General features: G+C 48.2%; 1 protein-coding gene across 3 annotated transcripts in view; it reads right to left on the reverse strand.

The window, feature by feature from the left end:
- Positions 1 to 8,013: 8,013 nt before the first annotated feature.
- Positions 8,014 to 21,718, reverse strand: part of LOC141167118 (uncharacterized) — a 40,113-nt gene continuing 26,408 nt past the window's right edge. For 2 of the 3 annotated variants that reach the window (XM_073654482.1, XM_073654483.1), the window contains 3 exons: positions 8,792 to 8,948; positions 8,398 to 8,595; positions 8,014 to 8,246 (listed from right to left, as the gene is read on the reverse strand). In XM_073654482.1, coding sequence (XP_073510583.1) covers positions 8,158 to 8,246; positions 8,398 to 8,595; positions 8,792 to 8,948 — 444 coding nt within the window. In that variant the 3' untranslated portion in view covers positions 8,014 to 8,157. The remainder of the gene's footprint in view (positions 8,247 to 8,397; positions 8,596 to 8,791; positions 8,949 to 21,718) is intronic. The other variant, XM_073654484.1, reaches the window with a different exon arrangement.

The raw sequence follows: 21,718 nt of genomic DNA on the forward strand, positions 1-21,718 counted from the left end.
GTTGCACTTTACCTGGTCACAAGTTGCACCGTGGCCAGAGGTCAAGAATGTGTTTTTGAAGAACGTTTTTATATGAGAATGTTTTATTGGAAAAAGTTTTATATTGAAAGTTACATATGCTGCTAACAGAGTTTATAGTATTTTATATGGTGTTTTTTCAAAAAGAGTTCCGGTGGCATTAGAAAAATGTTTATACCAGTAACGTTTAAAAAGAAAAGTACCTCCCATAAAGGGACGATTTAAAGTTAATATATCTTACATGCAAGTGTACACTTTAAAATTTTTGTATGTCTAAATTGTTTTACTCTTTTCCAGCCCGAGGACGTGCTGTGATTTACCAGGGGGGAATGTAGCACCCCGAGGACTCGGCTGCTACAGGGGTATTGCACCTCGAACCAGAGGTGTGGTATTCCACTCCCGGGTAAGGATGGGGCGTGGAACTGAGCTCAGTAGGCTGCATGCACTACACTCACCCCATTTCCGGGGGACAGAACAACGGTACTCCCACCAGATAGTTGTGCAGGTACGACAGCGTCTGTCCCTGGCTGGAGTGGGGGGGGGGGGGGACATCCCAGTGGTGTAGGAGCAGACAGGGGAGGGACTCTGGGCATAGCTAGGAGCCCATTGGTTGCATTGTCACCAGGGCTCGGGTGTCAGAGGGAGTATAAAGGTGGGCACCATCTTGGAAGAAGGGAGTTCAGTCTGAGGAGAAGCTGAGAGAGAGTTCAGCCAGAGAGGGCTGACAGGGAGCTGTGGCTCCGTCTGGGCCCAGCTCCAGATTTAGGCCTGAAGCAGAGAGGAGAGAGAAGGAAGAGGAGAAACACAAAGAAAGGCCCAGAGACGCAAGCATAGAGGGAACCCTGAGATCCCACGAGAGAACGAAAACGGGTGAAGGGTTGGCAGAGAAGGGTACCGGATCCCAAACTGGTGGAGGCCAATTATCCTTAGCCAGGAACCGGAGGTCGTGGTCAAGTTTTGGCACGACCCCTCACCACATCCACCAGGAAGGCACGCCACATAGGGTCAGGGAAACCGGAGAGAGGTTTTACCCCCATAAGGCCCGAGGAAGCCGGACAAAGGTGGGTCCCTGGTGGGGATGGCCAGTAGGAAGGAAGAGAGGGGAGCTCTGGACCACGCTCTGGAATTGCCTGGGAGTTGGCCGAGTCCCTGACCTGGTGAACGCAGCACGACTCGGGTGGTCCTACTGTGCACAAGCGACCTGATAAAGAACCGTGAGTAAAGCTTTTGAAACTGCACTACCAGACTCCGTGTTTCATCGTCGTACCTGCACCACCAGTACTGGGACATCCACACCACCACCCCCATCATCAACTCTACAATAGCTGCCCTGAGGCAATACTCCTCCCGTGGGGAGTCGTTTCATTCTCAGCTGCACCAACAACACCAGCCTCGGCGGTCTGCCCTGCAGCGGCGGTCTCATGACCGCAATCCACGGGTGGCGTAGTCGAACATTCTAACATCTACTGCTAAATACTGCCACTCAGTTTGACTCCCTGGGCACGGACCGGGTCACCGCCACGAGACTACTACCCCTATCTGATCCGGCTCCGGGTAAGCCCCCGTGCGCGCGATGCCGCACGACTCAGGCCCAGGGGCGCGTCATATATATACAGGAGGAGTGGTACTGTGCAGTGTATACATACAGGACAGGAGGAGTGGTACTGTGCAGTGTATATATACAGGAGGAGTGGTACTGTGCAGTGTATATATACAGGAGGAGTGGTACTGTGCAGTGTATATATACAGGAGGAGTGGTACTGTGCAGTGTATACATACAGGACAGGAGGAGTGGTACTGTGCAGTGTATATATACAGGAGGAGTGGTACTGTGCAGTGTATATATACAGGAGGAGTGGTACTGTGCAGTGTATATATACAGGAGGAGTGGTACTGTGCAGTGTGTATATATACAGGAGGAGTGGTACTGTGCAGTGTATACATACAGGACAGGAGGAGTGGTACTGTGCAGTGTATATATACAGGAGGAGTGGTACTGTGCAGTGTATACACACAGGACAGGAGGAGTGGTACTGTGCAGTGTGTATATATACAGGACAGGAGGAGTGGTACTGTGCAGTGTATATATACAGGACAGGAGGAGTGGTAGTGTGCAGAGCATATATACAGGACAGGAGAAGTGGTACTGTGCAGTGTATATATACAGGACATAAGGAGTGGTACTGTGCAGTGTATATATACAGGAGGAGTGGTACTGTGCAGTGTATACATACAGGACAGGAGGAGTGGTACTGTGCAGTGTATATATACAGGAGGAGTGGTACTGTGCAGTGTATATATACAGGAGGAGTGGTACTGTGCAGTGTATATATACAGGAGGAGTGGTACTGTGCAGTGTATATATACAGGAGGAGTGGCACTGTGCAGTGTATATATACAGGAGGAGTGGCACTGTGCAGTGTGGGTGTATTTCGTGTGTACTGAGCAATACCAGTGCTGCGGTCACTCACACTCACATGACAGCCGCTGTGTGTAATATTGTGATCTATGACTTTGTCTCATCTGATTGTTTTACTGATTTATTATTAGAATTCCCTTTTAATTTATAACATCTGAAAGCCAAGATAGCGATCCGCTGCCCGTGATTGTGAGTACACTGACCTCAGGCTGCTAACAGCAATTGTATTTTTCTGCTAGAACCTCGGAGGCTCAATATACAAATACATACAAATATCAAAAGACTGACCGTCCCTTCCAAATCAGAAAACTGGTGTGTACAGGTGCTTACTAAGAGTAGCCATCTCCAAATATAACTTAACAAATGAATAACTGAGTATACTTAGCGCATAAATTGGCTAATTCATGTGTACCCAGGAGCCATGGTAAGGTAACTCTCGTTGCTGGGAACCTACCTAGTGTGAATCCTCTCTTAGACTGAAGCTACATGTATAACTGGACATAATTTCAAACAAAAAAACAAAAATGGGTTGGACAAAATTATTGGCACCTTTCCTAAATTGTGGGTAAACGACTTTATTTCAAGTAACAGGTGTGGAAAATCACACCTGAAACCAGATAAAAAGAGAAGTTGACTCAGTCTTTGGATTGTGTGTCTGTGTGTGCCACACTAAGCATGGAGAACAGAAAGAGCAGAAGAGAACTGTCTGAGGACTTGAGAACCATAATTTGTGAACAATATCAACAATCTTAAGGTTATAAGTTCATCTCCAGAGATCTTAATGTTCATTTGTCCATGGTGAGCAACATAATGAAGAAGTTTACAACCCATGGCACTGTAGCTAATCTTCCTGGACGTGGACGGCAGAGAAAAATTGATGAAAGGTTGCAACCCAGGATAGTCCAGATGGTGGATAATCAGCCCCAATCAAGTTCCAAAGAAATTCATGCCGTCCTGCAGGCTCAGGGTGCATCAGTGTCAGCGCAAACTATCCGTCCACATGTGAATGAAATGAAACGCTCTGGCAGGAGACCCAGGAGGACCCCACTGCTGACACAGAGACATAAAAAGCTAGACTGCAGTTTGCCAAAATGTACATGAGTAAACCAAAATCCTTCTGGGAAAGTGTCTTGTGGACAGATGAGACCAAGACAGAGCTTTTTGGTAAAGCACATCATTCTACTGTTTACTGTAAATGGAATGAGGCCTACAAAGAAAAGAACACAATACCTACAGTCAAATATGGTGGAGGCTCAAAAATGTTTTGTGGTTGTTTTGCTACCTCCGGCACTGGATGCCTTGACTGTGTGTAAGCCATCATGAAATGTGAAGATTATCAAAGGAGTTTGGGTGGCAGTGTAGTGCCCCGTGTTAGAAAGCTGAGTTTTCGTCCTAGGTCATGGGTCTTCCAGCAGGACAATGACCCCAAACATATTTCCAGAAGCCCCCAGAAATGGATGGAAACAAAGCACTGGAGAGTTCTGAAGAGGCAGCAATGAGTCCGGATCTAAATCCCATCCGTTTTCTTGTCTTGCAGGTTGGATCAGGGGGCTTATATACAGCATTATAGAACGCTGTATATCAGGGCTGAAGGGTGGTGGCCGTATCTCATATCGGTCACACCTGGTTCCCTTTAATTATCAGCTGCCTATCCTGTAGTATCCTTATAAAGCCAATATAAATATAAGGGACATTGGCTAACATTTAATACAGACTGACAACATTATACCATCTTCTGTTTTATAAAGGTGCCAACAATTGTGTCCGGCCAATTTTTAGGGTTTTGTGTGATATTATGTCCAATTTGCCTTTTCTTCTCAAGTTTCTTGTGTTGTTCCAATACACACAAAGGAAATAAACCTGAGTATAACAAAACATGTGCCTAAACTTTGAGGTGTACCCAAATTTTGTGCCTTATCTCTATCTCTGGTGTGCAACCATCAAGCCACATCTGTCATCTATAATGTGTACCCACCAAGCTGCATCTGTCATCTATAATGTGTACCCGCCAAGCTGTGTTCCTCCACTATAACCATAACCCTCAAGATTTGTGCCTCAAAGAAGATGTGTAACCAAGTTTTGTGCCTCAACAATGATGCTTAACTGCCAAGCTCTGCGCCTCAGTTCTGATGTGTAAAGATCAATCTCTGTAACTCTACTCTGATCTATAGACACCAAGCTCTTTGCATCCACAATCATGCTCTACTACCAAGATTTGTCCCACACCTCCGATGCACAACTACAAAGGTCTCTGACTCCACTGTGATGTGTAACCATCAAATTTTATGCCTCAACAATGATGCTTAACTGCCAAGCTCCGCGCCTCAATTCTGATGTGTAAAGACCAATCTCTGTAACTCAACTCTGGTCAGTAGCCACCAAGCTCTTTGCATCCACAATCGTGCTCCACTGCCAAGATTTGCCCCTCATCTCTGATGCACAACCACGAAGCTCTGTGCCTCCACTGTGATGTGTAACGACCAAGTTTTGTGCCTCAACAATGATGCTTAACTGCCAAGCTCTATACCTCAATTCTGATGTGTAACGACCAATCTCTGTAATTCAACTCTGATCCGTAGACACCAATTTCTTTGCATCCATAATCATGCTCCACTTCCAAGATTTGACCCTCAACTCTGATGCACAACTTTGAACCTCTGTGCCTCCACTGTAATGTGTACCCACAAAGTTTTATGCCTCAACAATGATGTTGAACTGCCAAGCTCTGTGCCTCAATCTGATGTGTAACGACCATTCTCTGTAATTCAACTCTGATCTGTAGACACCAAGCTCTTTGCATCCACAATCATGCTCCACTATCAAGATTTGTCCCACACTTCTGATGCACAACAAAGCTCTGTTCCTCCATTGCGATGTGTAACCATCAAGTTTATGCCTCAGTTCTGATGTGTAAAGACCAATCGCTGTAACTCTACTCTGATCTGTAGCCACCAAGCTCTCTGCATCCATAGCCATACTCTACTATCAAAATTTGTTACTGAACTCTGATGCACAACTTTGAAGCTCTGTGCCTCCACTCTGATGTGTAACCACCAAGTTCTGCGCCTCAATAATGATGCTTAATTGCCAATCTCCGTGCTCCAATTCTGATGTGTAATGTCTGATCCAGTTGAATCTTGTTGAGTCCACGTGAGTCTCTGCACCATCCTTTAGTGGGCAACAAAGTTAATAGTCATAAATCTGTCCCCAAACTGACTCTCCTACGCTTGGTACAGTCAAATTAGCAGAGTCTCCCATGAGGCATGGAAGAGCTGAAAGGTTTTGGTAGGGTGTCCAGTGGGAAACGGTCAACCCGCCCTAAGTGGGCACTGGTTAGAGCTAGCAATCATACAAGGACCAGGACTGGGGGAGAAATGTTTGCATTGATTTGTCATTGCTTTTTTTGGAAAAAGAAATTACGATGCCGGTGTGAACAGCACCAACGAGAAGAAAAATGTAGAAGGCAAGCTCACGGAGAACTGGTTAAGTTTATGTTCTTGTGCTGGATCTGTGACTAGACCAACCCTACACCTGCACGGCAATCCTCAGCGGGCTGCACTGGGAGCGGTAATGAATGATGCTCTGACTGCCAAACATCCCAGCCCTCCGCACATGGCGGGTGCGGTGCAGGCGGAGCAGACGATCTGTTACTGGAAGTAGGAGAAGAACTATGGCTGAGTGGTCGTACATGATATATATCCTTGATGTCACACATTGTAATCTACCTGTAGGGGGTTCTACATCAGGGGGGGTCCTGGATGACATGACCAGAAATGGTTTGTAGAAGATACTTCGCATAGCGGCCATTTTCAGCAGCTATGTTGCAATCATCTTCTCATATGTAAGTGGACTCTCAAGAATTGTCCCAAGCAGCAAGTAACTTCAAATGGGGTTGTCTTCTAACGGTTCTTTGGGACCAGCAGAATATCATAGGTAGTACAAGCCTGCTCTCATAGATAGAGAGATACAGTGCTTTTGAATCGCCCCTAAAAGTCACATAATTAGAAAGTTGAGTCAACCTGGTTGTGATTTCTACTCAGTATAACTACAGCTGTTCTGTGAAAGCCTCAGAGGTTTGTGTGAGAATAGGGATCAAACAGCATCAAGAAAACCAAGGAGCTCACCAGACAGGTCAGGGATAAAGTTGTGGAGAAGAGTAAAGCAGGGTAAGGTTATAAAAAAAAAAAAAAAAAAAATAGCCCAAGCTCTGAACATCTCATGGAGCACTGTTCAATCCATCATTCAAAAATGGAAGGAGAATGACACAACGACATACCTACTAAGACATGGCCGTCCACCTAACCTGACATCCCAAGCAAGGAGAGCACTAATGGGAGAAGCAGCCAAGAGGCCCATGGTCACTGGAGGAGCTGCAGATCCACAGCTCAGGGGGGGGAGAATCTGTGCACAGGACAAATATTAGTCATATACTCCACAAATCTGTCCTTTATGGAAGAGTGACAAGAAGAAAGACATTTATGAAAGCCATAAGAAGTCTTGTTTGTAGTTTGCAATAAGCCATGTAGGGGACACAGTGAGCATGTGAAGAAGGTTCTCTAGGCAAATAAAAGTAGGACTTTTTTGGCTAAATACAAAACTCCATTGTGTGGTGGAAAACTAACACTGCACATCACCCTGAAAACAACATCCCCACCGTCACACATGGTGGTGGCAGCATCATGATGTGGGGAGCCTTTTCTTCTGCAGGGGCAGGGAAGCTGGTCAGAGATGATGGGAAGATGGATGGAACTAAATATAGAGCAATCCTGGAGGAAAACCTGTCAGAGGCTGCAAGAGACTTGAGACCGGAATGTAGGTTCACTTTCCAGCAGGACAACGACCCTCAACATCCTGCTACAGCTACAATGGAGGGTTTAGATCAGAGCATATTTCTGTGTATGAACGGTGCAGTCACAGTCCAAACCCAAATCCCAGAGAATCTGTGACAAGACGTGAAAATTACTGATCACAGACGACTCCATCCAATCTTACTGAGCGAGTGTGAGGGGGCAAAGAAGAAGGGGCAAAATGTCACCTCTAGATGTGCAAGAGACAGACCCCAAAAGACTGCAGCAGGAATTGCAGCGATGGATGGATGGATGGATGGATAGGTGGATGCATGGAGATAGAAGGATGGATAGGTGGATGCATGGAGATAGATGGGTGGATGCATGGAGATACTGTAGATGGATGGATGGATAGGTGGATGGATGGATAGGTGGTTGGATGGATAGGTGGATGCATGGAGATAGGTGGATGGATGGATAGGTGGTTGGATGGATAGGTGGATGCATGGAGATAGATGGATGGATGGATAGGTGGATGCATGGAGATAGATGGATGGATGGATAGATGTAAATGGATGGATGGATAGAGATGGATGGATGGATAGGTGGATGGATGGATAGGTGGATGCATGGAGATAGATGGATGGATGGATAGGTGGATGCATGGAGATGGATGGATGGATAGATGTAAATGGATGGATGGATAGAGATGGATGGATCATGAGGCAACAGATAAAACCAAAAAAGAGATAAACAGACGAAGCTAAAGAAAACTTCCACAGTAAACTGTTTATAAACCGTCTTGTGTCTTTTATTACATCCGGAGGCCATGGCGGATAACGGGGATACACACGTTGTTTGGGGTCTGGGGTGGCGGTGACACCACTGGTCCTCTGTATCCCGGATATATCTTCAGGTCTGGACTGCACATGGTCAGATCAGGTTCTTGATGAGGTTCTGCTCCTTTAGATCCTGCAGGGTGAGAGCGTGAAGACGTGTGAGGTCCGCCAGCTCCTCCCAGACTAAGAAAGAAGGGAAAACAAGAATTCTCTTTCACAGCTGAATATTGGTAGTCTGGATCCAGATGGACCTTATAGTCAGTGGGGTTGGTCATTGACTATATGGATCCATCATGGCTGCAAAATACTAAATAATAGGTCAGGAAGAACTTACCATAAGAAAACAACAAGCTTCCCCGAGGTTCTCGCAGCAACAAACTGTGGAAAAAACTGACCAGAGCTCCTGATGAGAGCGACCTCTCCGGAAGAGGAAGGGACTTCAGGTAGGTAAAGTCCACAGCCAGGGGGTTCCTCGGGGGCGGAGAAACACAGGTGCTGACCACGTCCCACACAATGTGCCACACCCCCACATCTAGAGGGCGGAGACATGAGGGCGTCACTGATAGTGATGATCATACACAGATAGGTCAGTATGTGGCCGCAACGTTCAGGTGCCCGGAGCTGGAGATCACCAGAGCCTCATCCAATGATGACCCGCTCCAGGCCCCCGAGGAGCTTCATAGAAGCCAGACAACCCCTCTAATTACAAGGAGAGGTGTTGAGCTCACCCTTCGTGTCCCAGTCAGAGTAAGATGGCAGCATGAGGGGCGAGTCGTTATCGCAGAGCTCTGTGCCCATGAAGCGTTGATGATTGGACCTCACCCACACATAAGGGCGGCCATACTTGGCGTAGGCGGCCAGCAAAAACAGAGTGCAATGCGTTTCCTGAAAATAGATGAAACGGAGAATTACCGTAACCAGAGCGGGTAGTGTCCAGCTTTACAGTAACGCCCCCCGGTGGCTTTGTGCAGCAAGGAGATTAATGGAGGCACCCACTACTGGACGACCCCGGCGTAATCATTTTAGGGCGCCACCTGCTGCACCGTTGCAGCAATGTTTGCGCTGCCATCCTATTGTGGTGTCACATCACCACTGCAGCCAATCAACGGTCTCTCATTGGCTGCAGCTCATCCATATACGTCCGCTTTGACTAAATAGTTAACACTGCCACTGGTTAGTGGCTTCTGATTGGCTGCAGCGGTTTCGTGAGACCATTGTTTTGATTTTCAATGGGACACATAATTCATTAAACAAAGCTTGTACAGTAGTGGATAAGTCCATTAATGTCATTATCCCTGGTGGTCTAGAGAAACGAAAGGCTTACTGCCGGTATTCCTGGTGGTCTACTCCAGCAAAGGTGTTCATGTCAGTGTCCTTTGTGCTCTTCTGTATAAAGTTATAGAGTTATGTGGTCTTGAGCATAAAAGTGGTTCATTTCAGTATCCCTGGTGGTCTTGGAAAGTGAAGCAGTATTGTCAGGTGGTATAGTGCAGTATAAAGATTAATTCATAGTATAATAGGTGGTCTACAGCAGTGAATGGTATTAATAGTATCCCAGGTGGTCTAGGGCAGTGAACTGTATTACCAGTATCCCAGGTGGTCTAGGGCAGTGAACTGTATTACCAGTATCCCAGGTGATCTAGGACAGTGAACTGTATTACCAGTATCCCAGGTGATCTAGGACAGTGAACTGTATTACCAGTATCCCAGGTGGTCTAGGGCAGTGAACTGTATTACCAGTATCCCAGGTGGTCTAGGGCAGTAAACTGTATTACCAGTATCCCAGGTGGTCTAGGGCAGTGAACTGTATTACCAGTATCCCAGGTGATCTAGGACAGTGAACTGTATTACCAGTATCCCAGGTGATCTAGGACAGTGAACTGTATTACCAGTATCCCAGGTGGTCTAGGGCAGTGAACTGTATTACCAGTATCCCAGGTGGTCTAGGGCAGTGAACTGTATTACCAGTATCCCAGGTGGTCTAGGGCAGTGAACTGTATTACCAGTATCCCAGGTGGTCTAGGGCAGTGAACTGTATTACCAGTATCCCAGGTGGTCTAGGGCAGTGAACTGAATTACCAGTATCCCAGGTGGTCTACGGCAGTGAACTGTATTACCAGTATCCCAGGTGGTCTAGGGCAGTGAACTGTATTACCGGTATCCCAGGTGATCTAGGGCAGTGAACTGTATTACCAGTATCTGAGGTGGTCTAGGGCAGTGAACTGTATTACCACTATCCCAGGTGGTCTAGGGCAGTGAACTGTATTACCAGTATCCCAGGTGGTCTAGGACAGTGAACTGTATTACCGGTATCCCAGGTGATCTAGGGCAGTGAACTGTATTACCAGTATCCGAGGTGGTCTAGGGCAGTGAACTGTATTACCAGTATCCCAGGTGGCCTAGGGCAGTGAACTGTATTACCAGTATCCCAGGTGGTCTAGGGCAGTGAACTGTATTACCAGTATCCCAGGTGGTCTAGGGCAGTGAACTGTATTACCAGTTTCCCAGGTGATCTAGGGCAGTGAACTGTATTACCAGTATCCCAGGTGGTCTAGGGCAGTGAACTGTATTACCGGTATCCCAGGTGGTCTAGGGCAGTGAACTGTATTACCAGTATCTCAGGTGATCTAGGGCAGTGAACTGTATTACCAGTATCCCAGGTGGCCTAGGGCAGTGAACTGTATTACCAGTATCTCAGGTGATCTAGGGCAGTGAACTGTATTACCAGTATCCCAGGTGGCCTAGGGCAGTGAACTGTATTACCAGTATCCCAGGTGGTCTAGGGCAGTGAACTGTATTACCAGTATCCCAGGTGGTCTAGGGCAGTGAACGGTATTACCAGAATCCCAGGTGGTCTAGGGCAGTGAATTGTATTACCAGTATCCCAGGTGGTCTAGGGCAGTGAATTGTATTACCAGTATCCCAGGTGGTCTAGGGCAGTGAACTGTATTACCAGTATCCCAGGTGGTCTAGGGCAGTGAACTGTATTACCAGTATCCCAGGTGGTCTAGGGCAGTGAACTGTATTACCAGTATCCCAGGTGGTCTAGGGCAGTGAACTGAATTACCAGTATCCCAGGTGGTCTACGGCAGTGAACTGTATTACCAGTATCCCAGGTGGTCTAGGGCAGTGAACTGTATTACCGGTATCCCAGGTGATCTAGGGCAGTGAACTGTATTACCAGTATCTGAGGTGGTCTAGGGCAGTGAACTGTATTACCACTATCCCAGGTGGTCTAGGGCAGTGAACTGTATTACCAGTATCCCAGGTGGTCTAGGACAGTGAACTGTATTACCGGTATCCCAGGTGATCTAGGGCAGTGAACTGTATTACCAGTATCCGAGGTGGTCTAGGGCAGTGAACTGTATTACCAGTATCCCAGGTGGCCTAGGGCAGTGAACTGTATTACCAGTATCCCAGGTGGTCTAGGGCAGTGAACTGTATTACCAGTATCCCAGGTGGTCTAGGGCAGTGAACTGTATTACCAGTTTCCCAGGTGATCTAGGGCAGTGAACTGTATTACCAGTATCCCAGGTGGTCTAGGGCAGTGAACTGTATTACCGGTATCCCAGGTGGTCTAGGGCAGTGAACTGTATTACCAGTATCTCAGGTGATCTAGGGCAGTGAACTGTATTACCAGTATCCCAGGTGGCCTAGGGCAGTGAACTGTATTACCAGTATCTCAGGTGATCTAGGGCAGTGAACTGTATTACCAGTATCCCAGGTGGCCTAGGGCAGTGAACTGTATTACCAGTATCCCAGGTGGTCTAGGGCAGTGAACTGTATTACCAGTATCCCAGGTGGTCTAGGGCAGTGAACGGTATTACCAGAATCCCAGGTGGTCTAGGGCATTGAACTGTATTACCAGTATCCCAGGTGGTCTAGGGCAGTGAATTGTATTACCAGTATCCCAGGTGGTCTAGGGCAGTGAACGGTATTACCAGTATCCCAGGTGGTCTAGGGCAGTGAACTGTATTACCAGTATCCCAGGTGATCTAGGGCAGTGAACTGTATTACCAGTATCCCAGGTGGTCTAGGGCAGTGAACTGTATTTCCAGAATCCCAGGTGGTCTAGGGCAGTGAACGGTATTACCAGTATCCCAGGTGGTCTAGGGCAGTGAACTGTATTACCAGTATCCCAGGTGGTCTAGGGCAGTGAACTGTATTTCCAGAATCCCAGGTGATCTAGGGCAGTGAACTGTATTACCAGTATCCCAGGTGGTCTAGGGCAGTGAACTGTATTACCAGTATCCCAGGTGGTCTAGGGCAGTGAACGGTATTACCAGAATCCCAGGTGGTCTAGGGCAGTGAATTGTATTACCAGTATCCCAGGTGGTCTAGGGCAGTGAACTGTATTACCAGTATCCCAGGTGGTCTAGGGCAGTGAATTGTATTACCAGTATCCCAGGTGGTCTAGGGCAGTGAACGGTATTACCAGTATCCCAGGTGGTCTAGGGCAGTGAACTGTATTACCAGTATCCCAGGTGATCTAGGGCAGTGAACTGTATTTCCAGAATCCCAGGTGGTCTAGGGCAGTGAACGGTATTACCAGTATCCCAGGTGGTCTAGGGCAGTGAACTGTATTACCAGTATCCCAGGTGATCTAGGGCAGTGAACTGTATTACCAGTATCCCAGGTGATCTAGGGCAGTGAACTGTATTACCAGAATCCCAGGTGGTCTAGGGCAGTGAACTGTATTTCCAGAATCCCAGGTGATCTAGGGCAGTGAACTGTATTACCAGTATCCCAGGTGGTCTAGGGCAGTGAACTGTATTACCAGTATCCCAGGTGGTCTAGGGCAGTGAACGGTATTACCAGAATCCCAGGTGGTCTAGGGCAGTGAATTGTATTACCAGTATCCCAGGTGGTCTAGGGCAGTGAACTGTATTACCAGTATCCCAGGTGGTCTAGGGCAGTGAATTGTATTACCAGTATCCCAGGTGGTCTAGGGCAGTGAACGGTATTACCAGTATCCCAGGTGGTCTAGGGCAGTGAACTGTATTACCAGTATCCCAGGTGATCTAGGGCAGTGAACTGTATTTCCAGAATCCCAGGTGGTCTAGGGCAGTGAACGGTATTACCAGTATCCCAGGTGGTCTAGGGCAGTGAACTGTATTACCAGTATCCCAGGTGATCTAGGGCAGTGAACTGTATTACCAGTATCCCAGGTGATCTAGGGCAGTGAACTGTATTACCAGAATCCCAGGTGGTCTAGGGCAGTGAACTGTATTTCCAGAATCCCAGGTGATCTAGGGCAGTGAACTGTATTACCAGTATCCCAGGTGATCTAGGGCAGTGAACTGTATTACCAGTATCCCAGGTGGTCTAGGGCAGTGAACTGTATTACCAGAATCCCAGGTGGTCTAGGGCAGTGAACTGTATTACCAGTATCCCAGGTGATCTAGGGCAGTGAACTGTATTACCAGTATCCCAGGTGGTCTAGGGCAGTGAACTGTATTACCAGTATCCCAGGTGGTCTAGGGCAGTGAACGGTATTACCAGTATCCCAGGTGATCTAGGGCAGTGAACTGTATTACCAGTATCCCAGGTGGTCTAGGGCAGTGAACTGTATTACCAGTATCCCAGGTGGTCTAGGGCAGTGAACTGTATTACCAGTATCCCAGGTGGTCTAGGGCAGTGAACTGTATTACCAGTATCCCAGGTGGTCTAGGGCAGTGAACTGTATTACCAGTATCCCAGGTGGTCTAGGGCAGTGAACTGTATTTCCAGAATCCCAGGTGATCTAGGGCAGTGAACTGTATTACCAGAATCCCAGGTGGTCTAGGGCAGTGAACTGTATTACCGGTATCCCAGGTGATCTAGGGCAGTGAACTGTATTACCGGTATCCCAGGTGGTCTAGGGCAGTGAACTGTATTTCCAGAATCCCAGGTGATCTAGGGCAGTGAACTGTATTACCAGTATCCCAGGTGATCTAGGGCAGTGAACTGTATTACCAGTATCCCAGGTGGTCTAGGGCAGTGAACTGTATTTCCAGAATCCCAGGTGATCTAGGGCAGTGAACTGTATTACCAGTATCCCAGGTGATCTAGGGCAGTGAACTGTATTACCAGTATCCCAGGTGGTCTAGGGCAGTGAACTGTATTACCAGTATCCCAGGTGGTCTAGGGCAGTGAACTGTATTACCGGAATCCCAGGTGGTCTAGGGCAGTGAACTGTATTACCGGTATCCCAGGTGGTCTAGGGCAGTGAACTGTATTACCAGTATCCCAGGTGGTCTAGGGCAGTGAACTGTATTACCAGTATCCCAGGTGGTCTAGGGCAGTGAACTGTATTACCAGTATCCCAGGTGGTCTAGGGCAGTGAACTGTATTACCAGAATCCCAGGTGGTCTAGGGCAGTGAACGGTATTACCAGTATCCCAGGTGGTCTAGGGCAGTGAACTGTATTACCAGTATCCCAGGTGGTTTAGGGCAGTGAACTGTATTACCAGAATCCCAGGTGGTCTAGGGCAGTGAACTGTATTACCAGTATCCCAGGTGATCTAGGGCAGTGAACTGTATTACCAGTATCCCAGGTGGTCTAGGGCAGTGAACGGTATTACCAGTATCCCAGGTGGTCTAGGGCAGTGAACTGTATTACCAGAATCCCAGATGGTCTAGGGCAGTGAACTGTATTACCAGTATCCCAGGTGATCTAGGGCAGAGAACTGTATTACCAGTATCCCAGGTGGTCTAGGGCAGTGAACTGTATTACCAGTATCCCAGGTGGTCTAGGGCAGTGAACGGTATTACCAGTATCCCAGGTGGTCTAGGGCAGTGAACTGTATTACCAGAATCCCAGATGGTCTAGGGCAGTGAACTGTATTACCAGTATCCCAGGTGGTCTAGGGCAGTGAACTGTATTACCAGTATCCTAGGTGGTCTAGGGCAGTGAACTGTATTACCAGTATCCCAGGTGGTCTAGGGCAGTGAACGGTATTACCAGTATCCCAGGTGGTCTAGGGCAGTGAACTGTATTACCAGAATCCCAGATGGTCTAGGGCAGTGAACTGTATTACCAGTATCCCAGGTGGTCTAGGGCAGTGAACTGTATTACCAGAATCCCAGATGGTCTAGGGCAGTGAACTGTATTACCAGTATCCCAGGTGATCTAGGGCAGAGAACTGTATTACCAGTATCCCAGGTGGTCTAGGGCAGTGAACTGTATTACCAGTATCCCAGGTGGTCTAGGGCAGTGAACTGTATTACCAGTATCCCAGGTGGTCTAGGGCAGTGAACTGTATTACCAGAATCCCAGATGGTCTAGGGCAGTGAACTGTATTACCAGTATCCCAGGTGATCTAGGGCAGTGAACTGTATTACCAGTATCCCAGGTGATCTAGGGCAGTGAACGGTATTACCAGTATCCCAGGTGGTCTAGGGCAGTGAACTGTATTACCAGTATCCCAGGTGGTCTAGGGCAGTGAACTGTATTACCAGTATCCTAGGTGGTCTAGGGCAGTGAACTGTATTACCGGTATCCCAGGTGATCTAGGGCAGTGAACTGTATTACCAGTATCTGAGGTGGTCTAGGACAGTGAACTGTATTACCACTATCCCAGGTGGTCTAGGGCAGTGAACTGTATTACCAGTATCCGAGGTGGTCTAGGGCAGTGAACTGTATTACCAGTATCCCAGGTGGCCTAGGGCAGTGAACTATATTACCAGTATCCCAGGTGGTCTAGGGCAGTGAACTGTATTACCAGTATCCCAGGTGGTCTAGGGCAGTGAACTGTATTACCGGTTTCCCAGGTGATCTAGGGCAGTGAACTGTATTACCAGTATCCCAGGTGGTCTAGGGCAGTGAACTGTATTACCGGTATCCCAGGTGGTCTAGGGCAGTGAACTGTATTACCAGTATCTCAGGTGATCTAGGGCAGTGAACTGTATTACCAGTATCCCAGGTGGCCTAGGGCAGTGAACTGTATTACCAGTATCTCAGGTGATCTAGGGCAGTGAACTGTATTACCAGTATCCCAGGTGGCCTAGGGCAGTGAACGGTATTACCAGTATCCCAGGTGGTCTAGGGCAGTGAACTGTATTACCAGTATACCAGGTGGTCTAGGGCAGTGAACGGTATTACCAGAATCCCAGGTGGTCTAGGGCAGTGAATTGTATTACCAGTATCCCAGGTGGTCTAGGGCATTGAACTGTATTACCAGTATCCCAGGTGGTCTAGGGCAGTGAATTGTATTACCAGTATCCCAGGTGGTCTAGGGCAGTGAACGGTCTTACCAGTATCCCAGGTGGTCTAGGGCAGTGAACTGTATTACCAGTATCCCAGGTGATCTAGGGCAGTGAACTGTATTACCAGTATCCCAGGTGGTCTAGGGCAGTGAACTGTATTTCCAGAATCCCAGGTGGTCTAGGGCAGTGAACGGTATTACCAGTATCCCAGGTGGTCTAGGGCAGTGAACTGTATTACCAGTATCCCAGGTGGTCTAGGGCAGTGAACTGTATTTCCAGAATCCCAGGTGATCTAGGGCAGTGAACTGTATTACCAGTATCCCAGGTGGTCTAGGGCAGTGAACTGTATTACCAGTATCTGAGGTGGTCTAGGGCAGTGAACTGTATTACCAGTATCCCAGGTGGTCTAGGGCAGTGAACTGTATTTCCAGAATCCCAGGTGATCTAGGGCAGTGAACTGTATTACCAGTATCCCAGGTGGTCTAGGGCAGTGAACTGTATTACCAGTATCCCAGGTGGTCTAGGGCAGTGAACGGTATTACCAGAATCCCAGGTGGTCTAGGGCAGTGAATTGTATTACCAGTATCCCAGGTGGTCTAGGGCAGTGAACGGTATTACCAGTATCCCAGGTGGTCTAGGGCAGTGAACTGTATTACCAGTATCCCAGGTGGTCTAGGGCAGTGAACGGTATTACCAGAATCCCAGGTGGTCTAGGGCAGTGAATTGTATTACCAGTATCCCAGGTGGTCTAGGGCAGTGAACTGTATTACCAGTATCCCAGGTGGTCTAGGGCAGTGAACTGTATTACCAGTATCCCAGGTGGTCTAGGGCAGTGAATTGTATTACCAGTATCCCAGGTGGTCTAGGGCAGTGAACGGTATTACCAGTATCCCAGGTGGTCTAGGGCAGTGAACTGTATTACCAGTATCCCAGGTGATCTAGGGCAGTGAACTGTATTACCAGTATCCCAGGTGATCTAGGGCAGTGAACTGTATTACCAGAATCCCAGGTGGTCTAGGGCAGGGTTCCCCAACTCCAGTCCTCAAGGCCCACCAACAGGTCATGTTTTCAGGATTTCCTTAGTATTGCACAGGTGATAATTCCATCATCAGCACAGGCAATAGTTACATCACCTGTGCAATACTAAGGAAATCCTGAAAACATGACCTGTTGGTGGGCCTTGAGGACTGGAGTTGGGGAACCCTGGTCTAGGGCAGTGAACTGTATTTCCAGAATCCCAGGTGATCTAGGGCAGTGAACTGTATTACCAGTATCCCAGGTGATCTAGGGCAGTGAACTGTATTACCAGTATCCCAGGTGGTTTAGGGCAGTGAACTGTATTACCAGAATCCCAGGTGGTCTAGGGCAGTGAACTGTATTACCAGTATCCCAGGTGATCTAGGGCAGTGAACTGTATTACCAGTATCCCAGGTGGTCTAGGGCAGTGAACTGTATTACCAGTATCCCAGGTGGTCTAGGGCAGTGAACGGTATTACCAGTATCCCAGGTGATCTAGGGCAGTGAACTGTATTACCAGTATCCCAGGTGGTCTAGGGCAGTGAACTGTATTACCAGTATCCCAGGTGGTCTAGGGCAGTGAACTGTATTACCAGTATCCCAGGTGGTCTAGGGCAGTGAACTGTATTACCAGAATCCCAGGTGATCTAGGGCAGTGAACTGTATTACCGGTATCCCAGGTGGTCTAGGGCAGTGAACGGTATTACCAGTATCCCAGGTGGTCTAGGGCAGTGAACTGTATTACCGGTATCCCAGGTGGTCTAGGGCAGTGAACTGTATTACCGGTATCCCAGGTGATCTAGGGCAGTGAACTGTATTACCAGTATCCCAGGTGATCTAGGGCAGTGAACGGTATTACCAGTATCACAGGTGGTCTAGGGCAGTGAACTGAATTACCAGAATCCCAGGTGATCTAGGGCAGTGAACTGTATTACCAGTATCCCAGGTGGTCTAGGGCAGTGAACTGTATTACCAGTATCCCAGGTGATCTAGGGCAGTGAACTGTATTACCAGTATCCCAGGTGGTCTAGGGCAGTGAACTGTATTACCAGTATCCCAGGTGATCTAGGGCAGTGAACTGTATTACCAGTATCCCAGGTGGTCTAGGGCAGTGAACTGTATTACCAGTATCCCAGGTGGTCTAGGGCAGTGAACTGTATTACCAGAATCCCAGGTGGTCTAGGGTAGTGAACTGTATTACCGGTATCCCAGGTGGTCTAGGGCAGTGAACTGTATTACCGGTATCCCAGGTGGTCTAGGGCAGTGAACTGTATTACCGGTATCCCAGGTGGTCTAGGGCAGTGAACTGTATTACCAGTATCCCAGGTGGTCTAGGGCAGTGAACTGTATTACCAGCATCCCAGGTGGTCTAGGGTAGTGAACTGTATTACCGGTATCCCAGGTGGTCTAGGGCAGTGAACTGTATTACCAATATCCCAGGTGGTCTAGGGCAGTGAACTGTATTACCGGTATCCCAGGTGATCTAGGGCAGTGAACTGTATTACCAGTATCCCAGGTGGTCTAGGGCAGTGAACTGTATTACCGGTATCCCAGGTGATCTAGGGCAGTGAACTGTATTACCGGTATCCCAGGTGATCTAGGGCAGTGAACTGTATTACCGGTATCCCAGGTGGTCTAGGGCAGTGAACTGTATTACCAGTATCCCAGGTGGTCTAGGGCAGTGAACTGTATTACCAGTATCCCAGGTGGTCTAGGGCAGTGAACTGTATTACCAGTATCCCAGGTGGTCTAGGGCAGTGAACGGTATTACCAGTATCCCAGGTGATCTAGGGCAGTGAACTGTATTACCAGTATCCCAGGTGGTCTAGGGCAGTGAACTGTATTACCAGTATCCCAGGTGGTCTAGGGCAGTGAACTGTATTACCAGTATCCCAGGTGGTCTAGGGCAGTGAACTGTATTACCAGTATCCCAGGTGGTCTAGGGCAGTGAACTGTATTACCAGTATCCCAGGTGGTCTAGGGCAGTGAACGGTATTACCAGTATCCCAGATGGTGTAGGGCAGTGAACTGTATTACCAGTATCCCAGGTGGTCTAGGGCAGTGAACTGTATTACCAGTATCCCAGATGGTGTAGGGCAGTGAACTGTATTACCAGTATCCCAGGTGGTCTAGGGCAGTGAACTGTATTACCGGTATCCCAGGAGGTCTACGGCAGTGAACTGTATTACCAGTATCCCAGGTGGTCTAGGGCAGTGAACTGTATTACCAGTATCCCAGGTGGTCTAGGGCAGTGAACTGTATTACCGGTATCCCAGGTGGTCTAGGGCAGTGAACTGTATTACCAGTATCCCAGGTGGTCTAGGGCAGTGAACTGTATTACCGGTATCCCAGGTGGTCTAGGGCAGTGAACTGTATTACCGGTATCCCAGGTGGTCTAGGGCAGTGAACTGTATTACCGGTATCCCAGGTGGTCTAGGGCAGTGAACTGTATTACCAGTATCCCAGGTGGTCTAGGGCAGTGAACGGTATTACCAGTATCCCAGGTGATCTAGGGCAGTGAACTGTATTACCAGTATCTGAGGTGGTCTAGGGCAGTGAACTGTATTACCAGTATCCCAGGTGATCTAGGGCAGTGAACTGTATTACCAGTATCCCAGGTGGTCTAGGGCAGTGAACTGTATTACCAGTATCTCAGGTGATCTAGGGCAGTGAACTGTATTACCAGTATCCCAGGTGGTCTAGGGCAGTGAACTGTATTACCAGTATCCCAGGTGATCTAGGGCAGTGAACTGTATTACCAGTATCCCAGGTGGTCTAGGGCAGTGAACTGTATTACCAGTATCCCAGGTGGTCTAGGGCAGTGAACTGTATTACCAGTATCCCAGGTGGTCTAGGGCAGTGAACTGTATTACCAGTATCCCAGGTGGTCTACGGCGGTGAACTGTATTACCAGAATCCCAGGTGGTCTAGGGCGGTGAACGGTATTACCAGTATCCCAGGTGATCTAGGGCAGTGAACTGTATTACCAGTATCCCAGGTGGTCTAGGGCAGTGAACGGTATTACCAGTATCCCAGGTGGTCTAGGGCAGTGAACTGTATTACCAGTATCCCAGGTGGTCTAGGGCAGTGAACTGTATTTCCAGAATCCCAGGTGATCTAGGGCAGTGAACTGTATTACCAGTATCCCAGGTGATCTAGGGCAGTGAACTGTATTACCAGTATCCCAGGTGGTCTAGGGCAGTGAACTGTATTACCAGTATCCCAGGTGGTCTAGGGCAGTGAACTGTATTTCCAGAATCCCAGGTGATCTAGGGCAGTGAACTGTATTACCAGTATCCCAGGTGATCTAGGGCAGTGAACTGTATTACCAGTATCCCAGGTGGTCTAGGGCAGTGAACGGTATTACCAGTATCCCAGGTGATCTAGGGCAGTGAACTGTATTACCAGTATCCCAGGTGGTCTAGGGCAGTGAACTGTATTACCAGTATCCCAGGTGGTCTAGGGCAGTGAACTGTATTACCAGTATCCCAGGTGGTCTAGGGCAGTGAACTGTATTACCAGTATCCCAGGTGGTCTAGGGCAGTGAACTGTATTACCAGAATCCCAGGTGGTCTAGGGCAGTGAACTGTATTACCAGAATCCCAGGTGGTCTAGGGCAGTGAACTGTATTTCCAGAATCCCAGGTGATCTAGGGCAGTGAACTGTATTTCCAGAATCCCAGGTGATCTAGGGCAGTGAACTGTATTACCAGTATCCCAGGTGGTCTAGGGCAGTGAACTGTATTACCAGTATCCCAGGTGGTCTAGGGCAGTGAACTGTATTACCAGTATCCCAGGTGGTCTAGGGCAGTGAACTGTATTACCAGTATCCCAGGTGGTCTATGGCAGTGAACTGTATTTCCAGAATCCCAGGTGATCTAGGGCAGTGAACTGTATTACCAGTATCCCAGGTGATCTAGGGCAGTGAACTGTATTACCAGTATCCCAGGTGGTCTAGGGCAGTGAACTGTATTACCAGTATCCCAGGTGGTCTAGGGCAGTGAACTGTATTTCCAGAATCCCAGGTGATCTAGGGCAGTGAACTGTATTACCAGTATCCCAGGTGGTCTAGGGCAGTGAACTGTATTACCAGTATCCCAGGTGGTCTAGGGCAGTGAACTGTATTACCAGAATCCCAGGTGGTCTAGGGCAGTGAACTGTATTACCGGTATCCCAGGTGGTCTAGGGCAGTGAACTGTATTACCGGTATCCCAGGTGGTCTAGGGCAGTGAACTGTATTACCGGTATCCCAGGTGGTCTAGGGCAGTGAACTGTATTATCAGTATCCCAGGTGATCTAGGGCAGTGAACTGTATTACCAGTATCCCAGGTGGTCTAGGGCAGTGAACTGTATTACCAGTATCCCAGGTGGTCTAGGGCAGTGAACTGTATTACCAGTATCCCAGGTGGTCTAGGGCAGTGAACTGTATTACCAGTATCCCAGGTGGTCTAG

Source organism: Phyllobates terribilis, unplaced genomic scaffold (assembly GCF_046119375.1).
Source record: "Phyllobates terribilis strain yellow unplaced genomic scaffold, ASM4611937v1 Scaffold_11__3_contigs__length_659146591, whole genome shotgun sequence".
In the NCBI taxonomy this organism is placed as follows: Eukaryota; Metazoa; Chordata; class Amphibia; order Anura; family Dendrobatidae; genus Phyllobates; species Phyllobates terribilis.